Here is a 27,540-nt window from a genome sequence, read left to right on the forward strand (position 1 = left end):
AAACTCTTAGCAACTACTAATATACTTTCTGTCTCTATAGATTCACCTATTCTGTACATTTCATGTAAATGGAATCATACAGTATGTGTTTTGTTGTGGCTGGATTCTTTCATTTAGCATAATGTTTCAAAAGTCATCCACTTTGCATCACATATCAGTATTCTTTTTTTTTTATTGCTAAATAGTATTACAATATAGAAATGTGCTTATTGCTCAGTCACATCTGACTCTTCACTACCCTTTGAACTATAATCCGCCAGGCTTCTCTGTCAATGGGATTTCCCAGGCAAGGATAGTGGAGTGAGTTGCTGCTTGACTCAGGGATTGAACCAGCATCTCCTGTGTCTCCTGCATTGCAGGCAGATTCTTTACCTGCTGAGCCATCAGGGAAGCCCCGCCCACAATATAGATACACCACTCATTAGTTAATATACATTTACATTGTTTCTTTTTGGCTATTAAGAACAGAGCTGCTCTGAACATTCATGTACAAGTTTGTGTGTGAACCTATGTTTTCATTTATCTGGGCTGTATACACCAGCAATGGAATTGCTGGGGCTTATTTGTTCCTAAGGTTTGATTTACAATATCTTGCAGGTTCATGCCTAAGTCCGTATCTTTAGTTCACACTCTTTTACACCACAGGGAAAGAAAGTGTTAGTCACTCAGTCATGTCTGACTCTTTGCGGTCCCATGGACTGCAGCATGCCAGGCTTCCCTGTCCTTCTCTATCTCCCAGAGTTTGTTCAGACTCATGCCCATTGAGTCAGTGATGCCATCTAACTATCTCACCCTCTGCCACACCCTTGTCCTCCTGCCTTCAGTCTTTCCTAGAATTAGGGTCTTTTCCAGTGAGTCAGTTCTTTGCATCAGATGGCCAAAGTATTGGTGTTTCAGCTTCAGCGTCAGTCCTTCCAAAGAATATTCAGGACTGATTTCCTTTAGGATGGACTGATTGGATCTCCTTGCAGTCCAAGGGACTCTCAAGAGTCTTCTCCCGCACCACAGTTCAAAAGCATCAGTTCTTTGGCACTCAGCCTTCTTTATAGTCCAACTCTCACATCCGTACATGACTAATGGAAAAATGATAGCTTTGACTAGATAGACCTTTGTCAGCAAAGTGATGTCCCTGCTTTTTAATACACTGTCTAGGTTGGTCATAGCTTTCCTTCCAAGGAGCCAGCAAGTGTCTTAATTTCATGGCTACAGTCACTGTCCACAGTGATTTTGGAGCCCAAGAAAATAAAATCTGTCACTGCTTCTACTTTTTCCCCTTCTATTTTCCATGAGGTGATAGGACCAGGTGCCATTTGTTTTTTTAATGTTGAGTTTCAAGGCAGCTTTTTTACTCTCCTCTTTCACCCTCATCAAGAGATATTCTGTAGACAGCTTCAAAAACAACACATCCCAAATTGAGCTCACTGTCCTCTGAGAATTGCTTTCACTCCCTGAATTATTTATGACTGTTCATGCACTCACATACAGCTAGCTGTTGCACTTGTCTCATCTCTCTCAATACTCATATTCTGTCCACCGTAGATCCTGTCAACTCTTCTTTCATACGTTCTTCAAATCTGTCCTCACAAGTCCCCACTGTGTCTGCCCTAGTTCAACATTGCCCTTCTAGGTTACAATATTTCAGCTTTTTCCCCCTTGTCTTTAGTTTTGTTATTCTCTAATCCAAAATCCACAAGCATGATCCTTCTAAAACATAAATCTGAACCCACTGCTCTCCTTCTTATTCTCTTCAGTAACTCAGCACTAGAGAATTACAGGCAAGTTCTAAAGCACAGCCTCCTCCCATTGTTTCCCTTGCCACTCCCTGACATCAAGCTCCAGCAGCTTCAAAAGTTTGGTCTCCGACATGCACTGTCCTGCTTTTACCTTTTGTGCATTTATGAATTCTGTTCACTGCCTTCAATGTGTCTACCACCTTCCCTAAATTGTCTGTTATCCACCCTTGGGCTTAGTTTCTGTCATTGTTATTCACCTTTTAGGATCCTTGGAACCCTCTTCCATGAACTTCCCTCTTACCCCCTTCCCTCTTTTCACTCTAAGAAGTGTTAGCGTTCCCTACCTGTATGTTCACATAATAACCAAGAAGATTTTTGTCAACACATTTACAACATTGTATTTCTTTCTTGAGAACTTCCTTAAACCATAGTTCTTACCTACTCGTTCATACAAGGTATTTTACTTTACCTAACATTTCATTACCTGTTTATCCTTCATTATCAGTGATGTTAGGGTGAGGCAACAGTAATATTATTGGTACATGATCCTTAGAACACAGTACATTTTTGTCCTAGTGTAGCATAGGTTCCTTTTTCTTCAGCTCCTCTTTTACAACTCTTTCCACAGACTCACAGCAATTGCCATCTAGTTGATAGACATCATTCCTTCCCTTGAACCACATAGAACTTATGGTCCAATATGTATATGCCTTATATCCAAACTACACCTACAGCCCAGGCTCATTTCTTTGAACAAGGAGGTAGAATCAGGGGGGCCTGAGCAAGTCCATGAACATCTTATTGGCACAGTTATGTGAACATGAACACTAGGAACATTCACAGCAGCTCCTTCAAGGAATTCCAAAACGAAGCCATAGTAGGAAACATGATGGCCAAGTGTAATTGGAGAAGGATGAAGGAGAGGGTAAAAGCAGAACAGATAAATGGAACACAAGAGGTCAATATTCAGTGTATAAGAAAGTGTGAATTATAAGTGTGGATGATTGGATCTGAATATTTTCCTGTACCCTGGAAGAAAGAGCCTCATAATTTTCTTTTTTTTCTTTGTTTTGTTTGAAGTCAGTAGTCTATCCTTAACTCTTTGAGGCAAGAATGGAGCAGTAGGTGTCATGGCACATTAAGTGAACACATTAGTAGAGAGCTCCTGCAACACTCTATTGAAGAAAAGAAAAAAAATAAGACTAAGGCCAAGCTTGGTGCATCATGATCACAGAAGAAGAGTCACATGTTTGCCATTATTAACCTGAAGCATAGCTTGGGGTGCTTTGTATGTATTCAACCCTATTTTAATTGTTAATGTTTGCCTTTCTCTTCCTCCATAATGCATAGAACTCAAAAGAATTCTAGGGAAAATGTTGTACATTAACACATATTTTGGGAAGGTATCTTTTGTGAAAAACTAGAACAAGAGGCAACTGAGGAAAGCCCTATTTTCTGTTAGCAACTGAAGAATCGGTAACTGTTTAGCTTCATAAAATATGAAAATATGCAATTTGTATAGGACCTCATTCATGTATCAGAAATGAAAAAAATTTTGTAATTGAAATATATCAATGAATTTTTAGTAGATTTTGTATAAGGATACTTCTGTATTCTCATCCGCTATCTTTAGTTTCCTCATCTACCCTGCCCTTTACTTAGGACCAACATAAAATTGAATTAGCTCATTAAATACTATTTCTAGTATTTTTGTTTTCTATTCTTAAAATATCTGGATATATTAAGAGTAAAGGGTAACCTACTAATACTGGAGGCACTTCTTTCCAAGGCAAAATTAATCTTTCTGTCAAGAGGCAAAATTTACTATAATATTGCTTTGGTGTGTTGGATTAAAGAATCATATATTGTAACAAAAATTATACCAAAAACAAATATTGCAACAAGTTTCAAAGATTAAAGAATAAAATTCCTAAGACTTTTCAAATAAGAACCCAAGTAGATTAAACTGTATTTCAAACCATAACTCACAGTCTACCATATAATTTTATTCCATTTTCTCCGAGATCACAATCTAACATAGATCAACAGAGAAAAATAAATTCTTTAGATTTTCTGATATGAAAATGAAAAAAAAAAGTGATACTCTTGAGTACTATGAAAAGTGAAAGCCACTCAGTCATGTCCAACTCTATGACCCCATGGACTGTATTCTGCCAAGCTTCTCTGTCCATGGAATTCTGCAGGCAAAGAGGTCTTCCTGACCCAGGGATCAAACTTGAGTCTCCCACATTGCAGGCAAATTCTTTTACCATTTGAGCCACCAGGGAAACCCCCTAAGCATTATATAGGGCTTTAAAATATTTATCTCATTTACATACTTGAAAACTGTATTTTTTTATAACTACTGTTTTATTTACTGGGCTTCCCTGGTGGCTCAGTGGTAAAGAAACTGCCTGCCAATGCCGGAGATGTGGATTCGATCCCTGGTCAGGAATATCCCCTGCAGAAGAAAACAGCAACATACTCCAGTATTCTTAGCCAGGAAATCCCATGAGCGGAGGAGCCTAGTGGGCTATATAGTTCATGGGGTCACGAAAGAATCAGATATGACTGAGCAACTAAACAACAACAATGACAAATGTTATTTACTAGAATCAGGTTATCACTTAAATGTGGTCTAGTGGGAGGCATGTTAAGCCAGGAAAAAAGAAGGTCTGCATTCTAGCCTTGTCTACAAAACTGAACTATAGAGCCACAGCAAGAATATTGTTTGGTTGTATACTTGCAAAACAGATCTTTACCAGAGAAGAGTTCACTATCATGTCTACAAAGTGGTTCACAGACTTACAGATTTTAAATAGTAGAGACCAACATAAAGTTACTCTTTTTATTTTCTCAAGTGATTACATGAAAAAAGTGTGATTACAAACTATAATTTTCATCAATTAAAAATAGACATTAGTAGTGAAATACAGAAAGGGTATAATTTCAGCATTATATAAAAATATAGTGTTTAACTTTATGAAAAGTTAATAAATATTATGTTCTTATTTTTTCTCAGATAAAGTTACAAACTACAAATTTATATACCATTTATATAAATAATTGAGGATTTACCAAATATCATGTATATTTAAACACCAAGTCCAAACCCTAATGATTCTTCTAAAATTATTGTTAAATAATAAACATCACAGGAAACATAGGATATTTTCCTGCCTTTTGCTTTATTTTCTATAAATCTAAGATAGAGATCATTAAATTAATGATGCATTTTTCGACATTTGATACATGGCAAACCATCTTTTTGTTATTTCAGATTGATTTTCCAGCTACTGAGTGGGAGTATATGAAACTTGATTCTGAAGAGAATGGAAGTGATCTTGAAGAACCACCAAAAGAATGTTTAAAACATATTGCCAGACTGTCACAGAAACAGACTCCCATACTGTAAGTGACCCAGTTCTTGGGAGGGAATTTTGCCTGCATTTCATACCAGCAATCATTCTAGAAGCACTCATATCTGTTAAGAGTGAACCTTTCTTCCCACATAACTCTTCTCATTTCCTACGATCACATCCGTTGGATGATCCACTAATACTTAGGAGCTCAGCTAGTAATTGCGTTTTTTTTTTAAGATTTTTTTTTCTGTGACACTCAGAAAATTTTCGGTCAAGGAAAAATAAAAAGATTGGAAAACATTCAGTTCAGAACAACAAAGCAGAGACTGGTAGATACAGATCATCATTTAACAGTGATAAACCATTGCTCTTCAGTTAGATAGAAAATTGTTTTGGTAAACCAGAAAATGTAAAATTTAATTATAATAACATTAAAAAAAGAAAAGAAATAGCTTATGTTTTAATACCACTAAATTAGTAACTAAAGGAGTACTTAAATTTTGTCAAACAGCAATTCTCTGGGAAAGAGATATCCCAGGAAGAATTATAAGAGATTACTAATTCTGTGTACTTACTGTTTGTACTTAATATTTGGTAATCTCTAAACCACAGCTTATGATGCTCTCATTACCACATGGAAAAGCACAAAACTAAGAAAGCAACTGTTCATGTGTGTGAGATATATAATAAAACATTTTATTCCAAGAATAAAAGATTATTTAAAGGTTTTGAACAGGGTAGTCATGTGATTGGAATAATCTTTTTGAGTGATCCAGTGGCTATAAATTGAAGGATGGTTTAGAGAGGAAGTAAGAGAGGAAGATCTTACTTTGTCAACAAAGGTCCTCTAGTCAAAGCTATGGTTTTTCCAGTGGTCATGTATGGATGTGAGAGCTGGACCATAAAGAAAGCTGAGCGCTAAAGAATTGATGCTTTAGAACCGTGATGTTGGGAAAGACTCTTGAGAGTCCCTTGGACTGCAAGGAGATCCAACCAGTCCATCCTAAAGGAGATCAGTCCTGAGTGTTTATTGGAAGGACTAATGTTGAAGCTGAAACTCCAATACTTTGGCCACCTGATGCGAAGAGCTGACTCATTTGAAAAGACCCTGATGCTGGGAAAGATTGAGGGCAGGAAGAGAAGGGGACGACAGAGGATGAGATGGTTGGATGGCATCACCAACTCAGTGGACATGAGTTTGGGTGGACTCCGGGAGTTGGTGATGGACAGGGAGGCCTGGTGTGCTGTGGTTCATGGGGTCACAAAGAGTCGGACACGACTGAGCAACTGAACTGAACTGAAAAGAGAAAGAAAGCAGTACAGTAAAGTAGCTGATGTAATATTTTAGGAAGAAGGTCATGGTCACTAGAACGAGGGCAATGGCAGTGGACATTATGGACATTGATAGTAATGGCTGGATTTGGCACATATCTGTGAATTGAAAAGACATGACTTGATGATTAATAGTAAATAGGGGTGAAGCCAAATGAGAAACCAAACAATCAAGGTAATTCATTGAGGAGTCTAAGGTTTGAAGTTGCTGAACTGGGCACATGTTAGAGTCATTTTCTGGAGGAGGGATTAGTTTGAGACCTTTCAGACTGAGGTGTTGAAAGTGATTAAGCATTTAGTTTGGGATAATCTTGTTACTGCCCTGAGCTCTAATTTCCACACGTCTTACTCTTTTCCTCATTCACTTCAAGCCAATGACATCTCTTTACTTCACATATTTCACATGTGCCGTTCCCTCTTCCATCTCAGGGTCTTCTTATTTTGGATTTCCTCTTCATGAAATACTCCTTCCTAGTTCTTCACATGGCTGAATCATCTCAACTTGTAGTGAAAGTGTTAAAATGCTAATCGTTCAATCATGTCTGACTCTTTGTGACCCCATGGACTGTAGCCCGCGAGGCTCCTAGGTCCATGGGATTCTCCAGGCAAGAACACTGGAGTGTTCTTTCCTCCCCCAAGGGATCTTTCTGACCCAGGGATTGAACCTGGATCTCCTGCACTGCAGGCAGATTCTTAACCATCTGAGCCACCAGGGAAGCCCCTCAACCTGTAGGTCTTCACTTAAGTGTGATCTTCTCAAAGAGACCTTCTTTTATGACCCTATTGAATGACGTTTTCCCCTCTTTACAATCTCTCTTATTACCTTTTTTATCACACATAACACAATCTAGTATCATCTTGGTCATTAATGTGTTTTTTTTTCTCATTTGTTTGTGAGAACCGAGAGAACCAGGAACCTATCTTATTTATTACTACATTTCCAGTGCTCTACCCTTTGCCTGATAAATAATATGTGTAAAATAAATGTTATAAAGGATAAAGTTCCTTGGCATAGAGTTTGGTATAAAAATGACCTTAAGGATTCTCATAGTTCTTATGACACATATTTTGATTATCCATCATTATTCTAGACTATTGCCATCTTAATTAAATGAAGCATCTTTTGATAGTTCTTACTCAAAAATCTAAAACTTTACATTTAACAAGTATGTCACATGTCAAAGACTGATATATTTGTATGAGAGATTTTTTTTAAATATAAAAAGTTGCTATCCTTTGAAATTTTAAATATGTTCAAACAAAAAATGTCAAAACCAACAAATAAATAAGCATAGAAACTGCTTTTAAATATTAAAGGTTTGTGCTTTTAAATTATCCCCAGTGAATTCTAACTGGTTCTATACTTCAGTTTTCTATTTAAGTCAATAACATACATAAAATAAGCAACATTTTTCTCTTTTACTCACTCAAATACAATTATTAATGCTCAGTAGAATACAGTTTCATTCAGGTCTGTGCAAACAGATGGAGAAGTCTTCAATGTGATAAAACTTATGTTAGAAACAGATTAAATTCATTTTCCAAATACCACATTTTATCATTTAGTTGGTGACATACTTGTTTTCTTTCAGATTGGTTAAATGTAAGCAGTCGAGAAGTTCAGACTCAATGTAGTTTGGTGAAAATGTACTATAACATTTGTAAAAACAAGAATACCTTCTTGATGACCTCTAAAGAAAAGTATCTAATGTAAGGAAAATCTCAGAACATAAGGTAAAAAAACAAATCTTTTGAAAGAAATTATGCCTCCACTTCTAGCCATGAAGGTTACCTACTATATTACTAAACTAGTCCTCCTGAATTAAAGAAATAAGACACAAGAGAAATACATATAAAGCAACTGCTCTCAGAAATTGAGCAGAGAAGGCTTGAGGTGAACCCATGAGTAAAAAGGCCTTCGGACCCAGAGACATTTTCTGTATCATAGCTCTGGAAGTTATGATTAAAGAAGAGCAGGCAGGTCTTACCTCCTGAGATTAAAAATAATAATAATAATAAGGCAGAGATCACAGAGTTTAGTAATTTTGAGGCAGCTAGAATTTCCAGAGAATAATAGCGGAGAAAGGGAGATCCACCGGATAGGAGCTACAGAAATATGTAGTGGTATCTCCTTATATATTCAGCTGAGTACTGAGCGACTCATGAGCACATGGGGATTTTATAGCAAAAGAACTGCTACCGGGAGATATGAAATAAATGTAGATTCTAGAGGTTACGCAATGCTGGGAGACATAAATTTTCTGACCAGTAATGATGCAGAAAGATCACAGAACACCTCAGCACTCAATAAAGAAATCAGAAAGATGCATATTAGGAGTAAGTGTGCTCTAGCTCAAGACTTAGGACTGCGCTTGGCCTAGTCTAACACATCATAAAAACAGACCCCAAGAGGATCAAGCTGATCTACTAGTAATTAAACTGCCTCCTAAAAAAAAAAAAATGGAAACATTCAGCACTCAAATGTAGCAAAATGCAGACTCTGAATAATGTAGGATTTTAAATGTTTAGTGTACCACCAATAATTGCTAAACATAGGAAGAGTCAGGAATATATAACTATAGACCAGGATTGAAGGAGGCAGTTAGAAAGGCTTCAGATGTTTTGCATGCATGTTAAATTGCTTCAGTTGTATCCAACTCTTTGCAACCTCATCGACTATAGCTTGCCAGGCTTCTCTGTCCATTGGATTCTCCAGGCAAGTACAATGGAGTAGGTTGCCATTTCCTCCTCCACCAAATATTTTACAACTGTTATAAACGTATTTGGGAGAAGGACATGGCAACCCACTCCAGTATTCTTGCCTGGAGAATCCCAGGGACAGAGGAGCCTGGTGGGCTGCTGTCTATGGGGTCTCACAGAGTTGGACACGACTGAAGCGACTTAGCAGTAGTAGTAGTATAAAGGCATTTATGGGTTTGAATTAAAAGATACGTATGGGTGAACAAATGAAGTAGAAAACTGGAAATTTAAGAACTGGAAGGCACAGTATCTAAATTTTTAAAAATCACTGGAAAAGCTTAATAGATTGCATAATGAAATAAAAGAACAGTGGGTTTAAAAAATGGGCGATAGAAATTATCCATGTTGAAATACAGAAAGAACAAAACCTGAAAATAGTGATACAGCCTTGTGACCTATAGGACAATTATCAAGCAATGTAACATGTATGTATTGGACACACAGGAGAGAAGAGAGATAGTGAAGAAAACAAATTCTTAAAGAGATAATATCCAAAATTTTACAAGTTTATTTTAAAAAAATCACCTACAGATATAAGAAACTTAGCAAATCCCAAATACATACACATACATACACACACAGACACACACACACACATCACCTAAGCACACCATAGTGAATTGTCTGAAAACTAAAGATAAATATAAAATTTTTCTAAGGCTTCAGAGAAAGTCAGTAAATCATATTCATGGGATGAACTGTAATTCTACAGATTTCTCATTAACTTCATATTTCTCATTAGAAACTATGGAAACCAAAAGACATTATATGTTATCTTTCATTTTGAAAGGGGAAAAGAAACTCTATCAACTTAAAAATTCCATAACCAATAAAATTGCATTTCAAAAATTAAGACAAAATTAAAACATTTCAACTAAATACAGCTGAATTAGTTAATTATAAGCTCATCTGTACTGTAAGAAATTTTAAAGAAAATACTTCAGGCTGAAAAAAGTGATGACTAGATGGATATTCAAATCTACAAGAGTAAATGAAAAGTACCACAAAGGGAAAATCGCTAGATAATAAAGATATACATTTTTCATGTTTATTAATTTATTTTTTAAAATATTTAACTAAAAATAATGTACAACTGGGCATATAATAAATAAAAATAAACGTATAGCAGCTACAGTAATAATGAGAAGTAGAAAAATAAAAGCATAGTGTTCTAAGGCTCTTATACATAAAGCAGTGCAATAACTGTGGTTGGCTGCCTCAGTGGTAAACAATCTGCCTGCCAGTGCAGGAGATGTGGATTCAATCCCTGGATTGGGAAGATCCCTTGGAGGAGCAAATGGCAATGCACTCCAGTATTCTTGCTTGGGAAATCCCAGTTCAGTTCAGCTGCTTAGTCATGTTCGACTCTTTGCAACCCCATGAATCGCAGCACGCCAGGCCTCCCTGTCCATCACCAACTCCTGAAGTTTACTCAAACTCATGTCCATTGAGTCGGTGATGCCATCCAGCCATCTCATCCTCTGTTGTCCCCTTCTCCTCCTGCCCCCAATCCCTCCCAGCATCAGGGTCTTTTCCAATGAGTCAACTCTTCGCATGAGGTGACCAAAGTATTGGAGTTTCAGCTTCAACATCAGTCCTTTCAATGAACACCCAGGACTGATCTTTAGGATTGACTGGTTGCATCTCCTTGCAGTCCAAGATACTCTCAAGAGTCTTCTCCAACACTACAGTTCAAAAGCATCAATTCTTCAGTGCTCAGCTTTCTTCACAGTCCAGCTCTCACATCCATACATGACCACTGGAAAAACCATAGCCTTGACTAGATGAACCTTTGTTGGCAAAGTAATGTCTCTGCTTTTTAATATGCTGTCTAGACTGGTCATAACTTTCCTTCCAAGGAGTAAGTGTCTTTTAATTTCACGGGTGCAATCACCATCTGCAGTGATTTTGGAGCCCCCCAAAATAAAGTCTGACACTGCTTCCACTGTTTCCCCATCTATTTCCCATGAAGTGATGGGACCGGATGCCATGATCTTCGTTTTCTGAATGTTGAGCTTTAAGCCAACTTTTTCACTCTCCTTTTTCACTTTCGTCAAGAGGCTTTTCAATTCCTCTTCACTTTCTGCCATAAGTAATATCCAACTTTATGTTGTTTACAGGTGCATATTTTAAATACAAAAATTTAGCTAGATTAAAATTAAAAGAATTGAAAAGGATATATAAGGAAAATCATACCATCTTGATATCTTTGGGGGAAAAATTTTGACAAAATTCAGCACCAATTTATAATAAAAACTTTCAAAATAGAATAGAGTGGAACTTCCTTGACCTTCAACTCCTGAGTTGAATCTGGATCTATAGGAAAAGCTATAGTTAGCATTATATTAAATGATGCAAGAATAAATGTTTTCCCCCTAAGTTTGGGAACAAAGGTGCTTGCCTAAATATTCTTCTTCAGTGTTATACTGTCAGTCCTAGCCAGTGCAGTACTACAGAAAAAAAAGAAAAGTTTTAAAAGTGTAAAAGTCAGAAAGAAATAAAACTGACTCTATTTTCAGATGGGTGATTATGTAAGATCATAGTATTTGAGATTAATGTACAAAATGCAACTATATTCCAGTAAAAAATAGAAAATAAATTTCATTTTTATAAATTCTATCAATATTTACAATATCAACATTTCTATCTCCTGCAAAAGGGAATGGCAACCCACTTCAGTATTCTTGCCTGGAGAATTCCATGGACAGAGGAGCCTGAAGGGCTAGAGTCCATGGGTTTGCAAAGAATGAGACATGGCTGAGTGACTAACACACAATTACTTAAAAATGCAAAACTTTGCTAGGAGAAATTAAAGGAAACCTCAGTGAATGGAAGAATATATCATATCATTGATTAGAATAACCATTATTGTTAAGATGACAGTTCTAGTTGTTCTGTTGTTAAGATGACAGTGTCTAATTGATAAAAATACAATTATAATCTGTTAGTATATTTTTTTTTCAAATGATCAGTATGCTTTTAATTAAACTCCAGTGACTTGGATAATATTTTTTAATGGACAAAATTAAAGAATGGCAAGAATGCTATACAATTGGTTCTGTCACACCCTACACCTGATAATGTGAAATGTAACAACCACTTCAGGAAGCAGTTTCTTCAAAAGGTAAACACGAGACATACAACCAACTCATTTCCCTCCATGGTACTTCCTAGGAGAAATGAAAATACACCTGTACAAACACATGCACACAAATGTTCACAAAAGCTTTATTCATAACATTCCAAAACAGGAAACACTCCCAGTGTCCATCAGATAGGAGAAAGGATAAGCAAATTGTGATATGTTCATATAAAGGAGTAATACTCATTAACTGAAAGAAAAAATCTACTGATATACTCAACAGTATGGATAATTTCAAAAAATTATCCTTAGTGTAAGAAGCTATAAATAAAAAAAAATTCATGATTCTGTTAATATGAAGTTTGAAAGTAGATATTATTTGTCTAAAGTGAAAGAAGTCATACTACTGCTTGCCTCTGGTAGCATAAGAAACTGTTTTATATCTTGAAAAGAGTGTGGATTTTATCATACATGATATGTGCATTTGTCAAAATTTAATTAACTGAATCCATGCATTCTCTTTATGTAAATTATGCTTCAGTAAAAGAGAAAAAGGCATCATTCAATATTGAAAAATGAATTCAGTTAAAACAAAATAATTAGTTTTAGTAGCATAGTAATAGTTTTATTATGGAGTATTTTTCTTCTGGGGGGTTTCTGGTGAAGAAGGTAGTGACAAAAGAGAAAAAGAGCCCAAATGTACCTCAAAAACCATCCTCTGGAATTCATTTCTTTCATTTTGCAGATGGAGAGGATTTCAGAAGACATTATAGAGAAATAATGATATTTAAAATCTGTTAATAAGTCTTGCTATCTCTTCTTGGGAGTTTTAGTTAATGAAAGCTGAGTGACAGAGTGTCAGTTTGGAGGAGACAGTGTTGAAAAGCTGTCATTGTCGTGTGAGAAATGCTGTCCTTCAGTTCAACTGTGGTCTTGAATGCTTTTCCTGGAGTGTAAGCAAAACATGGTAAACTGTCAGTGAATCAATGGCCCTTGTCCCAGATCTAGATCTTCTGAGGGACACACTTGTGCATGAGAGAAAGTCCTATTCACTGGCATTTTAACTCCAAACTTCCAGCAAACTCTGAGAATTTAAAGCCAGATCCAGGGATGAAATGAGATCTTTGTTTCTGAAGTTTAGAGCAAAAAGTTTTCTGACCTCTGATGAAACTTGCTTCGAAATGAAGGAATATCATCTTTAAAATATGCCATTTCTTCGCAGGCCCACTTGGGTCTAAGTTAATTTCCAAAAACAATAAGAAAGTAAATGGTTGAGAATTTTTGTTCTAAGTAGTACATGTGGCAGAATTGATAAACTTGTTCTGCCTTAAAGGAGACAGAAACTTTACTAACCAGAATGACATTTTTTAAAAAGTGGCAAAGATAAGAGCAAGGAAAAATACATGTGAATTATCTGAAGTACATTTTATTTAATTTTTCTATAAAAGATTAAAGTTAGTGGGAAATAATCTGATAAAATAACCTATCAAACTGTCCCAAGAAGATAAAGGACTTATTTTCCAAAAGAAACTAAAAATCAAAGAACTAGACCTAATATTTTGTACTGACTGTTCATAGCAAACGTTTGTTAGTGTCACAGACTCCAGTAAAGTATCGCTTTCAATCTGGTTTTACAGCCTTTCTGAGGAAAAGAGAAGATACTTATGGTTTTATCGCTTCTACTGCAACAATGAAAATTGTTCCCTTCCTTTGGTCTTGGGAAGTGCTCCTGGATGGGATGAAAGAACTGTTTCAGAAATGCATACCATTTTAAGAAGATGGAAATTCACTCACCCTTTGGAGGCACTTGGACTTTTGACTTCCAGGTAAGAATTGCATGACAGGCATGATATTACTAATGTGAAAATTTTGAGGAGAAAAACTGCAAGTCTCTATAAGTAATTCAATACCAATTCTGTTTATTTCCAATTTCAGTAGCTGTGGATATTAAATTTAGATAAATGCAAGCTGTGAATATCAATTTGAAACAAATCTAAACTGTAATTGTGTCTTCTTTTTTTTCCCCATTTATTTTTATTAGTTGGAGGCTAATTACTTTACAATACTGTAGTGGTTTTTGCCATACATTGACATGAATCAGCCATGGATTTACATGTGTTCCCCATCCTGAACCCCCCTCCCACCTCCCTCCCCATCCCATCCCTCTGGGTCTTCCCAGTGCACCAGCCCTGAGCACTTGTCTCATGCATCCAACCTGGACTGGTGATCTGTTTCACACTTGATAATATACATATTTTGATGCTGTTCTCTCGAATCATCCCACCCTCGCCTTCTCCCATAGAGTCCAAAAGTCTGTTTTATACATCTGTGTCTCTTTTTCTGTCTTGCATATAAGTTATCGTCACCATCTTTCTAAATTCCATATATATGCATTAGTATACTGTATTGGTGTTTATCTTTCTGGCTTACTTCACTCTGTATAATGGGCTCCAGTTGTGTCTTCTAAAGTAAAATAAACTTGAAATAAAATTAATGCCAGAGTTTCTTAAATGGGGAGTCTAGTTGCTCTTAGAGAAATAACAACCAAAAAATATTGAATAGGGAAAAATAAGCTTCTCTACTTGTCCCTCTCTCAAAACAAGAGTCCTTAAAAATTGAAACAGTATCTTTTACTATTGAAATATGCAAAACCTGGCAAAATACCCATTTATAGTAGGTGTCCAGTTAGTAAAACAATGATAATGATAAGAGCAAAATGAAAAAAACCTATCCCTTGTGTATTCTCTGTATCTTCCCCAGAATAAAATGCATGGTGGTTGAGAATCTGGTGGATAATGATGTCATCGTCTAGTTAAGAGAAAGCATGTGGGAACAAGTGTGATGTCTGGTTCTGGCTTGGGGAAGCAGTTCTTACTTGGCTTCTGCTTCACTTTCAAAGCCAAGAAGAGATATTTTAAGTCTTCTTCATGGCATCAGCACTGATGCCATGAAGAAAGTCTGCAATCTCTAGAGTCAGAGAAGAATTATGACACTCAGTTGTGCTCTGAATTCTTTCTCAAGATCCTGATGAAGGAGAAAGAAGGGAGAGAAAGTGACACAAAGGACTTTTCAAACAATTTATTTTGGTTTATTTTAAAATTCGTGTCTTTTATAAAACTTCTAGCATGTGAAAGGAGGAGAAAGGAATTTTTTTCTATTATTCGTAGGAGTTACTAGAAGCTTCCTCTCAAGTTCAAAATTTACAAATTATCTTAAAATTCTATGTTTTTTGTGCCTCATACATTGAATATTCCTGTTTTCTGATATCTTTCATCAATTACTGTGCACCCATATACCCACCTTCCTTGATAAATGATAGAACACAGATAGATACATAGATAGAATTTGTCTTTTAGTTGAGCTTGTAGCTTTCCCCCTTTTTATAAGGCTTTTTCTACATGGATCCTTCTTTGACTGCACTAAGTAAAACTGACCACATCTTCCTATTACAGTGCTTTGTTTCTTTATGAATTACATTATATTGCAATGTGTTTACACACAACATTTGAAACATATAATTTATCCACATTAGAATGAGAGCTATTTAAGCCCAAATAGTTCATCATAGTGTTTCTGTTTCCCACAAGCTTAATAATACTTGAGACATAGTAATTACTCAATATTGAATCAATCTCAAAAATTCATTATGATCATTTATACCTTATTTTAAAATAATATTTAAACTATATTATTAGAAGGAGTCATCAATTATCTTTGTTTCTTACATCTCCTTATACAGTTGAATTAATTAATGAAATAATTGTATAAGAAAATCAATTAACAATTGGTTTCATTGGAATTACTTACAGTTCATACTTATATTTCAAGAAACTTCTGGAAGAAATGAGTTCCCATTTTCACCTTACTCTTAACCTCTTTTTCTGATATAGATAAGAGTAGCCAATATCTACAAATATTTTTTTGCTAAATCCTAATTGTTTTTAGCTCAGTTAAAACTTAGAAAAGTAGCACAGTTATTGTTTTGTCATTCCTGAACTGATTAGCTCATAGAAAATTGGTTCAAAATGTAAAGGTTAAAAAAAAGTGTGAAGGTAACAATTCACAGAATAAGAGAAGGTATTAGCAAACCCTATATCTAATAAAGGAATTTAATTCAGAATATATACTCTTATGATTCAATAACCAGACAATAAATAACCTATTTAAAAAAAAAATAATCAGAGGCTCTAATATTTCCCCAAAGAAAATATAGAAATGTCCAATAAGCACGTGGAAAGATGCTCAGCATCATTAATCTCTAGGGAAATATAAATGAAAACCACATTGAGATATCACTTGACACTAACTAGGATGACTATAAAGAAAAAGACAATTAGCCTTGGCAAGGATGTGAAGAAATTGGAAATCTCATATATTGCTCATGGAAATGTAAAATGGAGCAGCCACTTTGGAAAACAGTTAGTCAGTTTCTTAAATACTATACATCAAGTTAACATATGACCCAACAATTCCACTCAGGTATATACTCAAGATAAATGAAAAATAGGTTCCCTTAAAAATTCCTCCATGGATGTTCAGACCAGCATTATTTACAATAGCCAAAAAGTAAAAACAACTCAAATGACCATCAAATAATGAGTGGATAGATAAAATGTGGTCTGTCCATGCAATGTTAGAATATTCAATAAGTGAATATTAATGTATGTTACAACATGAATGAACCTTGAAAACATGTTAAGCAAACAAAGCTAGTCACAAAAGAACACATGTTTTATGATGCCCAGAGATAGCCAAATGGATCGAAACAGAAAGTAGATCCCTGATCACCTAGAGCCAGAGGAGTTTGGGGCAATGTAGGGAACGAGAGTCTGTGGTTATGAGATTTCTTTTGTGGTTATGATTCAGTAACTCTGGGAGGGAGCTAAAAGCCATTAACTTGTACCCTGAGTGAATTATATGGTATTTATCACATCTCTATAAAACTGTTAAAAATACTTAAAGAATGATTATAAAGGCAAAACTATTAATATGACTCTATATGGCTAAAGCCTAGTTTTCTTATGGGATAACTTCTTAAAGTTTCTAAAGCATTAACTATGGCCTTTTTTTTTTTTTTGATAGCTTATTGTTCCATTAAGATATACTTTCGTCTATTTTAAAGATGTTTAAATGTATTAACTAATATTTTATTGTAAAGTTCATGGAATAATTTTTACAAAAATCTTTGTCAGCATGAAGCCTGCTTAGTTTTCTTGCTTATAGATAAAGAGGATTCACTAGATGGACTTCTGTATTCTTTGATTCCTGATAACTAAGCTTCTCTACCTGAAGAGATGTTGAACATCTATTTGATTCTCTTAATATTTTAAGTATAAGGTTTAACTTTTCATTTAGTGCTCCCTTAATACTGCCTCATTTTATTATCTATAATGACCCTATAAAACAAATACTATTATTATCCCAGTTTTACCTTTGAGGAAACTGAAGCTTACAAGGGTTAATTTGCCCAAAAGGCACTTGTAAGTTAAGGAGGTAGACTTAAATCCAGAGATTTGGAGCTTGCCATCCTCACCCTATAATTCACACCATTCCTACATAAATACATGCTGTTTGTTTATGTACTAAATATGTAAATAAGACTATCCAAAGTAGTTTGATTATAGTAAATAGCAGCACTTATGCTTGGATGTTCCCACTTCCCTGTGTAATTTCCTTTTTTCTGAATAATCAGAGTTTTAGACATTATGAGGACTGGTTTCAGAGTAGAGTGGTGTTTAGTAAGTGTCATTCAAGGAGCTTAGTAGAAGTTGATTTATTTGCACATTGAACAGTTCCTTATTATGTATCAAAAAAGGTCACTGAAAAGGTTGGAGTGTTTCCACTGTACTCATCCTCTGACTCCCACTCTCAGTTTAACAAAACTGTTGAAAGACTTGGGGACAGGCTGTTTGGAGAAATGAACGTTTCAACATCTCTAAATTCAAAAGCTGACTTCTCTGAGAACAAACTATGTGCTTGTTAAGTGAGTTGTCAGAGTGAGTTCTTCAAAGGTCTATATTTTGTCTCCATTGAATAATCTATTTTTTTTCCCAGTGGCTTAACCTCCTGAGAACCAGCGTGCTCCATTTCTAGCTCAGAAAATTTTTAATATTGCTGATTACTTAATCCTGTTTGAAGATTCACCACCTCCTGCTGGCTTCTTTTTAGCAAGAGACATGTTGAGATTTGATTTAGCTCTTGTGGGCCATAGGGTGTTAATATTTCCACAGCTGAGTGTTAACAGTGTGTTCACCGGGTACTGATATTTCCATTAGAGAAGGCAGTACTGTCAGAATACCAGAGACCAAGGGCTAAGGTCTGTAGTTCTTGGCAGATGGTTGCTATTTTCTTGAACCCTGGTGCACAGACACAACTATTCAACTACTAATAATAAGCAGAAATTACCCAAGGAATTAGAAGGCAGTTCAAGGAAAGCATTCATTTAAAAATAGCAACTCTGAATTAGTATCAGAGGATTACATCAGAAGCTTAAATAAAAATTTGACAAGGATGACTTCCCATCCTACATGAAGTGAAATTATTGTTTTGCAGAAACAAGAGCAATACTTAATAGGCAGTGCCTTAGCTTTCAAAATCAGTTTCCCTGGAAAAATGTCCCACGAAAATGTTTGCATCAAACCACTGTATTCTTTATTGTAGAGATTAATGTACTAAAGTCATTCTTAACTAACATTGTAAGCAGGCCAAAGAGAATATGGAAAAGTTAGACAGCTATAACTTCCACATTTGACTAAGCAATCAACTGATAGGTGACAATGTATCCTTTCCATTTATTTTTTGAGCAAAAATATGTGTACATGGAAACTGGCACAGAGTGAATCAAAGAAGCAGAATAAGACAAAGCAACTGTGTTTAAAGAACAGACAATTCAGAGGGAAAGACTCAAACTGAAGATCACCACACAATATTCTCTAGACTATAATCAAAGTGTTGAGTGCTGTATGCCCCCAAGGAAGAGAGAGAGAGATTCTCTCAGAAAATGTAAGAAAAGCTTTGGAAAGGAATTGAATTCTGACTTGAAACATTCATAGGCATTTCCTGAGTGGAGAAGAGAGGAAATGGAATTCCAGAAAGAAAGACTAGATGGTCAAAGTTATGGAAGTTCAGAGAATAATGAGAGATTTACTCTAATATTAGAAGGGAATGGTACTGGGAGACAAAGTTGAAAAGGTTGGTTCAGTTTAAATTATTTGGGGCTCTATAAGTCAGGCAGTTACTCATAACTAACTTTATTGTACCCCATGGAATCTTAAAAATGGGTCTCATGCAGTCCGATTTATTTTGTACAAGGATAATTCTGTGCATTAATGTAAAGTGTCAACTGTAAAAAAGAGTAACAGCAAGGATATTAGATGCAGGTATAGAAATAGTCTACTTGAAAAGTGGTCTGGGCCTGCTCTAGGCATCAGTAGAGATTTCCAAAGCAGACTGGAGAAATATTTCAGAGGAAAGTGAACAAGAGAGGAAATAAGGAAGATTTTGAACTTTTTGATTTAGGTACGTGATAGATAATTACATCATTAACCAAGACAGGAGTTGTGGATGAAAGAGCAAATTTGGGTATTGAAGTTGGATGCCATCTTCAAGGCATCAAAGAGGAAATAGAGAAAAATAATTTGTGCCTCTTGGAATAAGATTGATCGCAAAGGTGAGAAGATTACTAAAGTTGAAGGAGGTAAGAGAACGATTTTGATGTTTGGACTTCATATGTTTGTTTAAATAAAAGAGCTCCAAGCATGTTTACAAACTGAGATGAAAGATGCATGAGGAGAAGCTCAGAAAACAGGGATGGGTGAAGTGAGAAAATGAGATGACACCAACACCCAACAGACTGGACCAAAAATGAAAATAGAGGTGTTATCAAGGAAAGAGAGTAACTTGTTCCTCTCAGTTGGGAGGAAAGGAAATATATGAATAGAATTATAGGTAACTATGGATATGGAGAAAGGAGTACAACAAGGCTGTATATTGCTACCCTGTTTATTTAACTTATATGCAGAGTACATCATGCGAAATGCTGGCTAGATGAGTTACAAGCAGGAATCAATTGCAGGGAGAAATATCAGCAATGATATGCAGATGATACCACTCTAATGGCTGAAAGCAAAGACAAACTAAAAAGATTCTTGATGAAGGTAAAAGAAGAGAGTGAAAAGGCCGGCTTAAAACTCAGTATTAAAAAAATTATGATCATGGCATCCAGTATCATCACTTCATGGCAAATAGAAGGGGAAAAGGTGGAAGCAGTGACAGATTTTCTCTTCTTGGGCTCTAAAATCACTGCAGATGGTGACTGCAACCATAAAATCAGAAGACGATTGTTTCTTGAAAGGAAAACTATGACAAACCTAGACAATGTATTGAAAAGCAAAGACATAATTTTGCTGACAACGGTCCATATAGTCAAAGCTTTGGTCTTTCCAGTAGTCATGTGTGGATGTGAGAGTTGGACCATAAAGAAGGCAAAACAGTGAAAAATTAATGCTTTCAAACTGTGGTGCTGGAGAAGACTCTTGAGAGTACCTTGGACAGTAAACCAGTCAATCCTAAAGGAAATAAACCATGAATACTCACTGGAAGGGCTGATGCTGAAGCTGAAGTGCCAATGCTTTGGCCACACAATGCAAAGAGCCAACTCATTGGAAAAGACCCTAATGCTGGGAAAGATCGAAGGCAGAAGGAGAAGAGGGCAACGGAGGATGAGACTGTTGCATGGCATCACTGATTCAGTGGACATGAACTTGGGCAAACTCTGGGAAATGGTGAAGGACAAGGAGGCCTGGCAAGCTGCAGTCCATGGTCTCAAAGGATCAGACATGATTTAGTGACTGAACAACAGTAACAAATGGATATGGAAGAGAAAAATGTGAAGATTTCAATATTCCACATGAAGAGAGAGTCAAAGTGATATACTGAGAATGAAGAACTTAGAATTGCATAAGCCAAAGATATGAATCTTACTTTTGTGTATTTTTGAAGAGTTTATGGAGTTGCTTCCAACTTTCACAGTTGACAATATAAGCTTTGAAATCAGACATATCTGTCTCTGTCACTTACTACCTGAATCACCTCAGTCAAGTTTTCTTACCTGCCAGTGGGAGTAATAAGTACCATGTGTTGTACCTTACAGGATAAAGTACTTACGAGAACTTTCAATAAATGTTACCAGTCAAGCTTGTCAACATCATCCTCTTCCTGGTATCTGTATTTTTAAAAGGGTTTATAGTTTTCAGATTTTTTTCAATGCTAAATTGTAAATATCATAAATTCATGGGAAGAATTTATTTTCTAGTAAGCTTCACTAAGCTTAAAATCACTTGTCAAAATGTATATGGTAAAAGAGCAAATTTATATTTGAAAATTGAATAGTGACTTATAGCTTACTTATTAAGCACTTTCAAAATATTATGTGATTGACCTATAAAACAGTCTCTTTAATATTGTTACCATCACGTACAATTTCCCCCCCTTTTACTGATTTCTATGTTATAGACGAAGTAATTTATATCGTTTGTTTATCCATTCACTCAATAGATACTTATTGATGGCCTGTTCATGTTAGACACTTCTTCAGGCCCTAAAGCTAGCATATTAAGCAAAAAGAAACATAATCCTGCCTTTATGAAGTTGTAGTCCACTGGAGGTGGGGAGAAATAGGCCCTTACCAAATTATAAATGTAAAATAACAGGTGTCATAACAGCTCTGAAAGAAAAGTGCATGGTTCCATGATAACATAAAACAAAGGATCCAAATCTTTCTCCAGAGTGGGAAAAGTCTTCCCTGAGGAAGTTATATGTTTGATTTCATATCTAAGATGAGTGAAAATGAACTAGTGAAGGGGAGATAAGAGAAGCGCTCCATGGGAAGATGGCAGCTAGGAAATGAAGAAGCTGCATTTAGGAAGTGAGAAGAGAGCCTACTGTGGGCAAGAATTCCTTAGAAGAAATGGCATAGCCATCATAATCAACAAAAGAGTCCAAAATGCAGTACCTAAATGCAATCTCAAAAACAACAGAATGACCTCTGTTGTTTCCAATGTAAACCATTCAATATCACAGTAATCCAAATCTATGCCCTGACCAGAAATGCTAAAGAAGCTGAAGTTGAATGGTTCTATGAAGACCTTCAAGACCTTTTAGAACTAACACCCAAAAAAGTTGTCCTTTTCATTATAGGGGACTGGAATGCAAAAGTAGGAAGTCAAGAAATACCTGGAGTAACAGGCAAATTTGGCTTTGGAGTACAGAATGAAGCAAGGCAAAAGCTAATAGAGTTTTGCCGAAAGAACACAAACCCCCAAAAACTGGTCATAGCAAAAACCCTCTTCCAACAACATAAGAGAAGACTCTACACATGGACATCACCACATGGTCAATACTGAAATCAGATCAATTATATTCTTTTCAACCAAAGATGGAGAAGCTCTATACAGTTAGCAAAAGCAAGACTGGGAGGTGACTGCAGTAAAGATCATGAACTCCTTATTGCCAAATTCAGACTTAAATTGAAGAAAGTAGGAAAAACCACTAGACCATTTGGATATGACCTAAATCAAATCCCTTACATTATACAGTGGAAGTGACAAATAGATTCAAGGGATTAAATCTGATAGACAGAGTGCCTGAAGAACTATGGACAGAGGTTCATGAAATTGTACAGGAGGCAGGGATCAAGACCATCCCCCAAAATGAAATGCAAAAAGACAAATGGTTGTCTGATGAGGCCTTACAAATAGCTGTGAAAAGAAGAGAAGTGAAAGGCAAAGGAGAAAATGAAAGATACACCCATTTGAATGCAGAGTTCCAAAGAATAGCAAGGAGAGATAGAAGAGCCTTCCTCAGTGATCAATGCAAAGAAATAGAGGAAAACAATAGAATGGGAAAGACTAGAGATCTCTTCAAGATAATTAGAGATACCAAGGGAACATTTCATGCAAAGATGGACTCAATTAAAGACAGAAATGGTATGGACCTAACAGAAGCAGAAGATATTAAGAAGAGTTGGCAAGAATACAGAGAGGAACTATGCAAAAAAGATCTTCATGACCCAGATAATCATGATGGCATGATCACTCACATAGAGCCAGACATCCTGGATTGTGAAGTCAAATGGGCCTTAGGAAGCATCACTACAAACAAAGCTAATGGAGGTGGTAGAATCCCAGTTGAGCTATTTCAAGTCCTAAAAGATGATGCTGTGAAAGCATCATATGAAAGCATCATATGAAAGCAGTCAATATGCCAGCAAATCTGGAAAACTCAGCAGTGGCCACAGGACTGGAAAAGGTCAGTTTTCATTCCAATCCCAAAGAAAGGCAATGCCAAAGAATGCTCAAACTACCGCCCGATTGCACTCATCTCACATGCAACCCAATCCAGTATTCTTACCTAGAGAATCCTGTGGACAGAGGAGCCTGATGGGCTGCTGTCCATAGTGTCACAGAGTTGGACTCGACTGAAGTGACTGAGCATACATGCATTGGAGAAGGAAATGGCAACCCACTCCAGTATTCTTGCCTGGAGAAGCCCAGGGACAGAGGATCCTGGTGGGCTGCCATCTATGGGGTCGCACAGAGTCAGACATGACTGAAGCGACTTAGCAGCAGCAGCAGCACATGCTAGTAAAGTAATGCTCAAAATTCTCCAAGCCAGACTTCCACAGTACGTGAACCATGAACTCTCAGATGTTCAAGTTGGAGTTAGAAAAGGCAGAGGAACCAGAGACCAAATTGCCAACATCCATTGAATCATCGAAAAAGCAAGAGAGTTCCAGAAAAACATCTATTTCTGCTTTATTGACTATGCCAAAGCCTTTGACTATGTGGATCACAATAAACTATGGAAAGTTCTCCAAAAGATGGGAATTCCAGGCCACCTTATCTACCTCTTGAGAAATCTCTATGCAGGTCAGGAAGCAATTGGACAGGGAACAACAGACTGGTTCCAAATAGGGAAAGGAGTACGTCAAGGCTGTATATTGTCACCCTGCTTATTTAACTTATTTGCAGAGTATGTCATGAGAAATGCCAGGCTGGATGAAGCACAAGCTAGAATCAAGATTGCTCGGAGAAATATCAATAACCTCAGATGTGCAGATGATACCACCCTTATGTCAGAAAATGAAGCAGAACTAAAGAGCTTCTTGATGAAATGAAAGAGGAGAATGAAAAAGTTGGGTTAAAACTCAACATTCAGAAAACTAAGATCATGGCATCCAGTCCCATCACTTCATGGCACATAGATGGGGAAACAGTGAAAACAGTGGCAGACTTTATTTTGGGGGGCTCCCAAATCACTGCAGATGGTGACTTCAGCCATGAAATTAAGAGACACTTGCTCTTTGGAAGAAAAGTTATGACCAACCTAAACAGCATATTAAAAAGCAGACATTACTTTGCCAACAAAGGTCCAAAGAGTGAAAGGTATGGTTTTTCTAGTTGTCGTGTGTGGATGTGAGAGTTGGCCTATAAAGAAAGATGACCGCAGAACAATTGATGCTTTTGAACTGTGGTGTTGGAGAAGACTCTTAAGAGTCCCTTGAACAGCAAGGAGATCCAACCAGTCTGTCCTAAAGGAAATCAGTCCTGAATATTCATTGGAAGGACTGATGTTTAAGCTGAAACTCCAATACTTTGGCCACCTGATATGAAGAACTAACTTACTTGAAAAGACCCCAGTGCTGGGAAAGACTGAAATTGGGAGGAGAAGGGGACAATAGAGGATGAGATGGTTGGATGGAATCACCGACTCAATGGACATGAGTTTGAGTAAACCCCAGGAGTTGGTGATGGTCAGGGAAGCCTGGCATCCTGCAGTCTATGGAGTCGCAAAGCGTCAGACAGGACTGAGCGACTGAACTATACTGAAGAGAGCCAGTATGTCTGGAGTACAAGGGAGGAGTGTGTGATGAACAGATACCTTCAGATGGAACTAGATCACGTTAGGGTCTTCTAAACAGGGCCGTGTTAAGCAACTTCGTCTTTATTCTGAAAGCAACAGGAAGGCATAAATAATTCTCGGTGAGAGAATATTTTGAATTGATTTTCATCTTTCTGAGATTACTCTGGTTTCTAAGTGAAGCATGGATTTGGTGAAGGAAGCAAAAGTAGATGAGAGAAGATGCAATAAGTTATGGAAGTAGTCCAAGGATCAGAGAATGGCAAGTCAGCCTTAGAAGGTGGGGGTGGTGGTGGTGGTTTCGTTGCTCAGTCCTGTCTGACTCTTTGTGAAACCGTAGATTGTAACCTGCCACTATCCTCTGGCCATGGGGTTCTCCAGGCAAGAATGCTGGTGGGTTACCATTCTGTTCTCCAGGGGATCTTCCCCACCCAGCGATCAAAGCCGTGTTGCAGGCAGATTTTTTACTGCTGGGCCACCAGGGAAGCCCTAGAAGGTGGGTGGTAAGGTAATGAAATGAAGAGAATCGGAATATTTAGACATAAAAATGACAGGACTGAATGGGAAGGCGTAGTGAAAAAGAAGAGTATCGAGGATTACTCCTAGGTCCCTGTCTTTGGTAAGTAAGGGGATAAAAGTAACATTCCCTAAGATGGGGCACACTGGGTGACACATAAACAATAGAAGAGCAAGAACGCTGCAGTTCAGACTTTGTATGTTGGCTTTGAGGAGTGCTTGAGATGACCAAAGGTGTTCAAGAAAGGTATCTAAGCTGGAGACCCCAACATGGAAATCATCCAGTGAAGGATGGGAAATAAGTCAAGAGTGCAAATAAATTTGTTTAGGGAGAGGTCTTAAGATAAGAAAAGATCCCTTCATATTTATTTATTTATTTTTAGAACCCTTCATATTTAGATTCCAAATCCCTTATTCTTTTTTTTCCCCACAAGACAATGAATAACTTTATTCTCAATGAGTATTTTTTGGTTATACTTTGGACTTTAAGTACACCTTATTATTTTTTTCAGTCAGATGCCTATTGACTAGAATTATAAAACTCTTAAAATTTTAAAATACTTTTTATTGGAGTATAGTTGCTTTATAATATTGTGTTAGTTTCTGCTGTACTGCAAAATGAATCAACTATATGTATACATATGTCTTCTCTTTTTGGGATTTCCCTCTCATTTAGGTGGTGACAGAGCACTTGTTAGAATTCCCTGTGCTATACAGGAGGTTCTCATTAGTTATTTACTTTATACATGTTAGTGTATATATGTCAGTCTCCCAATTCATCCCACCCCCATTCCCTCCATGGTGTCTATATGTCCATTCTCAGAAAGAGAAACATATCATAGATATCACTTATATGTGGAATCTAAAAAAAATGATACAGATGAACTTATTTACAAAGCAGAAATAGAGACGCAAACATCAAAACCCCTTATTCTTTTTCTTAACGTCATACTGCTTTTGCTTGTAATGTTCAATGTGTCCAAACACAAACTCTCTCTATTATGTTTTCAATATACCATTTGCTTTAGGTAGTGCCTTTCTAACGTCGTCTAAGTAAAAATCAAAATGCAATCATAAAAAGGAACAAAACCAATAACTACACTTTAATTATAAATGATCATTTTAATTAAGTAATTAGTTAATACCATGACTATATGGCTTACCCAATGGTTCAGTGGGTGAAGAATCCACCTGCAGTGCAGGAGACGCAGGAGACATGGATTTGATCCCTAGGTCGGGAATATTCCTTGAGAAAATGGCAACCCACTCCAGTATTCTTGCCTGAAAAATCCCACTAACAGAAGAGCCTGGTAGGCTACGGTCCAAAGGGTCGCAGAGAGTCAGACACAACTAAGTGACTAAGTACACATGCACACATGACTATATAGTCATTTCCCAGTTTCGTTGTGCAAGTCCATCACTATCCATCAGGAAATATATGAACAGTTCCTTTGTTTGTTTGGGCCTAGGACTCATTCTTATTCCTTTTGGTTCATGACTGAACCAGTGCCCCAATCCAGATACATAAATTACACTACTTACTATTATATGTCTCTATTGACCCATTTAGAATGAAATAAAATTAAAAAATACACCCAAATAAGTCTTGTGCCTATTATATAAGCATAGATGATAATAGCTAGTCAAAATATTAGAAGGCCTTGATAGAAATATTGGCCTAGTATTCTGGATATTTAGAATCTAGTTTCAGTATCCACCAGTGAATGACCTCGGGAAAATAGCCCGAACTCTCTGAGTTTGTTTCTTCATGTATACAGTCAGGAGGTTGAACCAGATCTCCAGGTTTCCTTAAATTCTAATATTCTATAATCATGTG

At 36.6% G+C, this 27,540-nt stretch overlaps 1 protein-coding gene across 5 annotated transcripts in view; it reads left to right on the forward strand.

The window, feature by feature from the left end:
* The window catches only part of PIK3C2G (phosphatidylinositol-4-phosphate 3-kinase catalytic subunit type 2 gamma), a 440,932-nt gene that overhangs the window by 151,426 nt on the left and 261,966 nt on the right, over positions 1-27,540 (forward strand). For all 5 annotated transcript variants that reach the window (XM_070453682.1, XM_070453686.1, XM_070453683.1 and 2 more), the window contains 2 exons: positions 5,014-5,144; positions 13,907-14,095. In XM_070453682.1, coding sequence (XP_070309783.1) covers positions 5,014-5,144; positions 13,907-14,095 — 320 coding nt within the window. The remainder of the gene's footprint in view (positions 1-5,013; positions 5,145-13,906; positions 14,096-27,540) is intronic.

Source organism: Odocoileus virginianus, chromosome 23 (assembly GCF_023699985.2).
Source record: "Odocoileus virginianus isolate 20LAN1187 ecotype Illinois chromosome 23, Ovbor_1.2, whole genome shotgun sequence".
Taxonomy (NCBI): Eukaryota; Metazoa; Chordata; class Mammalia; order Artiodactyla; family Cervidae; genus Odocoileus; species Odocoileus virginianus.